The sequence below is a fragment of the Rhagoletis pomonella genome, unplaced genomic scaffold, assembly GCF_013731165.1.
Source record: "Rhagoletis pomonella isolate Grant_MI unplaced genomic scaffold, Rhpom_1.0 Rhpom_scaffold_00007, whole genome shotgun sequence".
NCBI classification, from domain to species: Eukaryota; Metazoa; Arthropoda; class Insecta; order Diptera; family Tephritidae; genus Rhagoletis; species Rhagoletis pomonella.
The window spans coordinates 54,107,383-54,115,108 of record NW_023458561.1 but is presented as its reverse complement, the minus strand read 5'-3'; the positions used below and the strand labels follow the sequence as shown (position 1 = coordinate 54,115,108).

General features: G+C 35.4%; 2 protein-coding genes across 2 annotated transcripts in view; both read right to left on the bottom strand.

Moving 5' to 3' along the window:
* Positions 1–4,889, bottom strand: part of LOC118743089 (steroidogenic acute regulatory protein-like) — an 8,399-nt gene extending 3,510 nt beyond the window's left edge. Inside the window, 5 exon segments of the mRNA XM_036475586.1 lie at positions 536–572; positions 920–1,075; positions 1,142–1,290; positions 1,550–1,805; positions 4,616–4,889. Coding sequence (XP_036331479.1) covers positions 536–572; positions 920–1,075; positions 1,142–1,290; positions 1,550–1,667 — 460 coding nt within the window. The 5' untranslated portion in view covers positions 1,668–1,805; positions 4,616–4,889.
* A 1,036-nt stretch (positions 4,890–5,925) lies between these two features.
* On the bottom strand, positions 5,926–7,726 carry LOC118743088 (tubulin--tyrosine ligase-like protein 12; the record flags this gene model as incomplete). The annotated part of the gene is given in 2 exon segments (XM_036475585.1): positions 5,926–6,685; positions 6,753–7,726. Coding segments are annotated over 2 exon segments (1,526 nt in total), but the record flags the coding sequence as incomplete, so codon positions are not given.

Below are 7,726 nucleotides of genomic sequence, written 5' to 3'. Positions count from 1 at the left end.
GAAATAGTCAATGTTCTATGTATATAAATATGTGTTAATGCACATATGAAGTACTATGCCTATGTGTGAAATAATGTAGAAACAAAAGGCGAGATGGAAGTATATGCGTACTTATGATAATAGATATTGCATATAGGGTCTCCGGGAAAGCAAGCAAACTTATTTGCTTCTTTAATTCAGTGCGATATGGGTTAACAGCGCAATTGATCTGATCAAAATTGTACCTTGCCAGGATGCTAGCTTCGAGTTCAGCGGCCAGTCGAATTTTCTTTTTTTTTTAATACATTTAATTATTACTTTTATTTTTTTTTATTTAATTATAGTTGTTGGGGAATTTTTTTTAAATACATAATATGAAATAAAACAAGTAATTTTTTAGCAAAAAAAAAACCGACTTCAACTCTCATATAAAAATAAATATGTATATCGGATCTTAACCAGATTAACATGGGACCACCTCTGAGACACTACCTTTCCGATGCAAAAAGAATTATCGACGAAAATCGGTTGACGTGGTCCAAAGTTATGCGGTAACATACATAAAAAAAACAATATTCCGACGAACTGATAACCTCCTCCTTTTTTGGAAGTCGGTTAGTAAAGCAAAAGAGAATAAAGTAAAGTAAAATAAAATGAATAAATAAAGTGAAACTAAAAAAAAAAAAATAAATGTTTGCAATCGCTCGAACCGAGAATCGAACCTGAGCCCTACTGAATTGTAGTAAGCGGCTTTCGTACCCGGCTACTACGGACGCCAAACTCGCTTTGTGTTCTTACTTGTACAATGGACAACAGCTCTTAATGCGCTTTAATGCTGCCGTCTGTCTATATTTTTATATTTTGAATATTTTTAGTAATTTGTTTGTTAAAGAAAATTGCGCAACAAGTTTTCTTATTTTCTACAATATTAACTCACTGCTATTATAATCCAATGGTTTATGTACAACAAAGCATAAAAGAACGTCAAAACTAGAAAACGGCACATAGCAGCTCCCACTACATCAAATAAAGAGGTTCCAAAAGTGTAATGGACCACTTGCTTTTGAAATGCCTGAAATATATTGTCTCCATTGATCTATACAATATGAGATAATTATAATTTTTTACATATATTCTGATGCCATAAGTCACTATATATTACCATTATACAAATTAACCACAATAACGAAACGAAGAATAAATCGAATGTCACAAAGAGACAGAAGAAGCGACGTACAACCGACATGCGACCATCTTGCATATAACCGCCCAGAAATTCTTCGGTGATCAAGTTGATGGAATGTGTGCGTGCTGAAATATAATGAATAAATATTTTTGTTAAAAATAAGAGATTGTAGGCTAATAATGCATTCACTTGAGTAAAACATATCCGTTATATCTCCGTTAATGTACTATTGCATGCCAAAGTTATTTCTGCATTTTTTTTTTAATATTCTATATCATTAATATAAAATCCAAATATCTATACGATTTCTATTCGCACACCCTATATTTAAACGACAAGTGCTTATTGCAAGACAAAGATATGAATATCATATAAAGTACTTACACATATCATAGTTGGGCGGTATCGGCACAGACATTGCACCACGATAGGCCATGTTCGTGCGAGAGCTTATCAGCGATTCAGCAGCTGAGCGTATTTCATCGGCATCGCTCACTGACATAATTTACATATGTATGTTTAATACGCGGCTTCGCACCCACATGTAGGTAGTTGGAATATTTGAGTTTCGAAATAAGAAGCTAGAATTTTAGCCGCATATTTAGTAAATGCGCAGCCGATTAAATTTTTAACCCCCAAACTGAAAATATAAAAAAAATAAAATTTTTATTATTTATATTAAAATGTGTACATATATTAAAATACATTTACACTTGGGATAAAAATATTTTTAGAAGTTGTACTGAAACTGCACTAATAGTATTAGGTTCGGTTAGGTAAACGGGCTGCCTCCGTATATGGACTCGACTAAGCTGTAAATTATATCGAACTATTCTTTCTTTGGAAATAATAATAAAAATAATAATAGATTGGCTTACACAATATGTTAGTGTTTGGCCGTGCTTCTCTTATTTCTGTTATTTCTATATTTATGTTATTTAGAAATGTCAATACTTTCCTCCGACAACTTCACGGCTTCGTTGGACGGATTTGGGAGTACTGAGCTATGGTATCCATTCACCGAACAGCAAGTCAATAAAGCCGAAAGAATTCGGTATATAGTAAATTCTGCAAATGTTTATTATACTTCATAGAAGAGGAGGATTGCACGGAGTCTACATGTGAGTCAGAGATAGATATGACAAGTTCAAGATTGACAGCTTGGCTAGCCGCATAAAAGTGACTTTCGCTTCTAAAACTTTTAATAGCACGATCGGCTCTCCGGAAATCCTCATTTCGAAGCGGTTTCTAACAGTGGAAAAAAACAGAAGTGCAAGCCTGATCAACAGACATGCCACGGATTTTGATTTTTTTTTGAGGAACCGTTTCTTCGTTCATGGCACAAATTAAAAAAAAAAAGTTACAGGTAACTTAGTAATATAGTAACAATTAAATGTTTTTAATTAGAAATTTTTTAATAAATCACATGTCAATAATTGTGTCACATGTCAACTTTCGATGGACATTGCCATTGGCGTAATACGCCATACATACATACATACATATTATGTATGTTAAATAAAACTAAAAACTAAGACTAGAATAAAGCCAATTACATACCAATATCTTATCTGTATTCTAGTCTGTAAAATTTTAAAAATGTCCAGCATGCGTAAACACGTTCAAATACCGAATTGGAACTAAGTTGCGGAAATATGACATTTCTATGAACTATAGTTTACGAATAGATAACAGAGTTTGATACTTTTCATATACCTACTCAAAGTAAGAAAAGAAAAGCCCGTCGGTTCTTTATATAGAATAGAAGTAAGAATACCAGAAGTGTTATAAAAATATAATACTGTTGTTGTTGTAACAACATACAAATTTCTCACAGAGTTTTTGGGGAGTGTTGCTGGAGTGACAGTCTTTGGCCAGATATAATTATGGGCCTTTCCGCTTACGTAGGCCCGACTATAGTGGGAACAATCGATCCATTTGCTGCTTAGCTGCTTGTTTCTGTTTGCATTTTTATTTACTTTTCAAGCACTGATAAGAACATATTGTACTTTGTTTTGATTTGTACTTTTTGACCCACAAAACCAACATCCTATGGTAACCTCATATTAAATGACGTAGTGTTTCACTGACTCATTCATAGAGGTATAGTAGGCAAATCCGCAGTACGATAACGCCTCGGGACGCAAAATAAAAATTTACGGAACACTAAGGTACTCAGGTATGTAGTATGTATGTAAATATGTGTACATACTTGAGTCTACAGTATATTTTGCTTTGCTGCCTTTATGCTTTAGTGCAAATTTAAAATACCTACCGCAAAATGCGCGTCAGCAGCATTATTTTTAACATTTATAAGGAAACTGTTCCGATAGATGCGTTCAACATGCCTGCACATTAGCGATACCTGCTCTAAAAATTATTTATTTATTTTATTTATTTATTTTTTACAGTCTGTTAGACTTATATTACAACAAAGATTTAACATTCTTATAATTAGATTTAGATTTAAAATTTAAATATTATATATTAAATACAAATTGCTCTACGGAAATTTTTAAATAACATTATTTCTTTATCACTGCAATTATTTTATGTCAATATAAAAGCATGCAATTTTCCGGAAGTTATGTAGACGGTTGGAAAGGCCGAGTTTCCAATCCGCGCTATAGTTTTTGGGTTACTCCGTTGCTTGATATCTCCTGGGTGGCCGAAAAGGCCGAGTTTCCGATCCACGGAATCTCGATATCTTGGTGGTTGGAAAGGCCTAGTTTCCAATCCACGCTATTGTTGATATATCACTATCTTGTAGGCTGCAGGTACTCTCTCTACACTCTGGTAATTCATTAAAGCACTTAAGCCTTTATAAAAAATATTTTTTTGTCCACTTCCGTTCTATACTTCGGGAATCTGATGCTGTTATTCTCTCTCAACAAATATGTATGCGTCTCATTTATATAACGGAGATTATCGCTAAGGTAATCTGGCACATTTCATAGCGTGGTAAAACTATTATCAATTATCAAAGAAAATATTACGTTAACCTACCCAGGCTTTACACTTACCCTAATTTTACAAGCTTTTATTTATTTTACTCGACTCGCAGAACAACGTTATCATTTTATGTAGTTTTATAGCTGGTTAGATACCATTAAGAAAAAATTTCGCTTGCAGTAATTTCTACGTGGGAAGTGCTCCTCCATTATTTGATTTCATAGGGATTCGGATACCTTCCTCATTGAAGTAGTAAAGAAAATTCGCTTAAGTGCTTTTTTCGGTTAAGCGCGCAAGTTATTCGTGCAAGAATGATAGAATACATGTGCAGCTAAGCAAAATATACTGTATTATGTATGTATGTATAAATTTTACTTAAGTTGGAGTTCGCCAACATCATTATACATTTCTTACATTTTGCAAAGTTTAAGAATCAAAAGCAAACAATTATGTGTAAATTCTATGTACCACCTTATATGGACGCGCCTTGGAGCATACCTTTTCGATCCTTGTACAGAGATAGTTATTTGCCCGAAAACTATTAAATTCGTGTGTAGATATCACGAACCATCGATATGCAGCCAGAGCCCAGAATAGCCCTCTTTTTACTTCAATGCGTTCGTTGTCCTTTTAAGCTTTGAATATAAACAGAACACTTTTCTAATATAGTACACATGTATGTATCATTAAAGAATTTTTGTCCTACTATTGCACAAATTTTTCCAAACAAAGCAAAATAATTAAATATGAATCTACTTGTTTTCCCCCATATGTGTCAAATGTCATATGTGGTATGTTCAGTGAAACCACTTCCCTGACGGGGAATAGTGTTTGAAAATTCGTTTTTTTTTTGTCCATTTTTAATTTATTCATTTTTATACCAGTGCGCCCTTGTGCACAAGGGTATTATAACTTTGTTCAAACTAATCGAGTTAGATATGGACATATGTATACATAAATGGTCAGAATGAAAAAAGAAACCGATTAAGCGGTGACTGTCCGTCCGTCTGTGCACACAACTCGCGTAAAAATTGAGATATCTTTACGAAACTTGGTATGTGTACTTCTTTTCAGCATAGGAGGATGGTATAATAATGAAGAGCAAAATCAGAAAATAACCACGCCTACCCTCCGTATAACGGTTGTTTTCAGAAATAGGCAAACTGCGATATTTTAGTAACTGCCGAAGCTTATTCACTCTAAATTGATATTTACGATTTTTAAACGTAAAACAAGATTATAAATTTTTGTAAAATGGGCGTAGCCCACTTGTGATTACATGTGTTTATGTGTTGTTGTTGTTGTTGTAGCGGCTACCACAACCCCGCCCAGATCGGTTGATATCTCAGTCGTGGTCGTCAAGTTCCACTAACGGCAGCCCTAGGAAGTGTGCAGCCTCTATCGGGTCCGTCCACAAGGACAAAGCCGTTAGGGTTGCCGGGTTTTCCGGGCGAAGAGATGTTTCGAGTCATGTGGGGTCTCTCCGCATGCCGGACACTCATTTGGCACATCCTCATTCAATCTACTTTAAATCGGACAATGACCACGCCTACATCCCATATAACGGTAGTTTAGAGAAATACGAAATTTTCGATAAGACAATAAATACTGAAGCTAATTTATTCAAAATTGATGTTTGCAACAATTCCTTATCAAAAAAATACGTTTATGATAAAAGTTTGGAAAATGAGCGTGGCACCACCCACTTATGACCACATGTGTATCTCGGTTGCCGTTCGATCAATTTGTACCAAACTCGGTATGATTATTGTTCATGCCACGTAAAAGCAAAACGTTGAAAATTATTGAAATCGGACTAAAATTACGCCCACTTTTCATATAACGGTATTTCGAAATTTAAGGACGCTAACTTACTCGAAATTGATTAAATTCATAATTTATACATGTTAAATCAAACATTTTTAAATTACTTAAGTTTTTGTTTAATATAAAAATAAAATTATAAAAAAAAATGTATGCTCTATTGTAAAAGCATATGCATCCTATTGATATTCTCTAAACGATTGCACCCAAACGCACAAATCTTTCATTGTTATCTTCATCAAGGAAAAGCAGTTTGAAAATATCATTAAAGAAATCTGGATAATAATCGCATGCTCGCTGACAATCAGGCGTCCAATTAATCTCTAGCAATTTCGGATGCATATGTGACGAAGAGGTCCCTTCTTTCGGACCCTCCCAAGCTAGCATAATATCCGCAGCATACAATGCACGCGATTGCTGGCAAGGTGGTATGCCACAGGGCGGTGGCAATTTTGTTGCGCAAGTTAGCAACTCGTGTAACATCGAGAAAATGTCCTTTTCAATAATTGACCATTCATATTTTGGATATTGCTTCTTCCAAAGAGGTAAAAAATCTTCACATTTGATATGTCGCAAAGCCGCCTCTTCGCGATAGTTCATTACAGTGAAGTGTTGTTCATAATCATCGAAATGATCAAGACTAAAGGATTTGTTTGCAAATCGTAGAAAGAATTCTCGATGCACGTAAGCTTCGAGCGGTTGAAAGCTCTTTATCAATATCACATAACGTATGTCGAATTTGACCTTAAAGACACAACAAATTAATTTAAGTTAGGATCTGAACACAAAGATGTAGCTTTTATGAACTTACCTTTGCGTCCAACTCGGCACGCTTAAATAAGACAGGACGTTCAATATACTTTTGAGCTATTTTTGGCCCGGTGATTGGCAAACGCACGATCTGTACAATATTGTCCGTTATGTGCGTGTCCATGCCTCGCGCTAAATTCCATGGCTTCACTATCCAGTGATTATCAAGACCTTTGGCGGCACGATGTTGATAATATGACGCGAACTCCAGCAACTCTGTCTTTAAATTAAAGGTTGTAGGCAGCCAGCTTGGATAGGTTTCCAAAGTTTGAGAGTTGTGGTGTTCTTTAGCTGCACGTCTTCCCGTAATTCCTAGCAAATCTTTAATAGTCAAAACATATTCATACGGAAATTGGTTTACAAACTTATTGGGTGTATCACGGGCTAGCTCCGCGAAATTTTTGTAATGATGCGTTAACCAAAGCACATCAGCCTCCGATTGATTGGCTACCAATTGAAAACTAGGGTCTGTGAGATGTGTACTTAACACATCGTATTCACTATAAACTTTTAAGGGCTGATTGCGATTCATTTGAGGTTTTAATAAGGCAAATTCTCCTTCCGGAAAAGACTCTGGTATATGGCCACTTGAGAAGTACTCTGGAGATGGTTCAACCTGTACGAAACTGTGCTCACGTAAGTCTGTAGCACGCCATGGTAAAAGTAAAGCATCACGTTCTGTTGTGTCTTGTTTTACGTACTCTACAAGATCGCGTGTCACATGTTCCTCAAAAGCACAATCACGTATGGGAAACAACAGACTGAATGTTGTTTGGTTATTGAGGTACAGGAAGGGAACCAAACGGAAATTGGGGTCATCAGAATGATTTACAGCCGAACCGACCTCATCCATAACATACCAAATAGGTTGTCGTTCTTCATCCGATAGTCCATTACTTGCAATGGTATACGCGTGACAGTAACGCCACATTCTGCGCAAAACCTTATCAACACGCCCTTCGTCTTCTATATCAA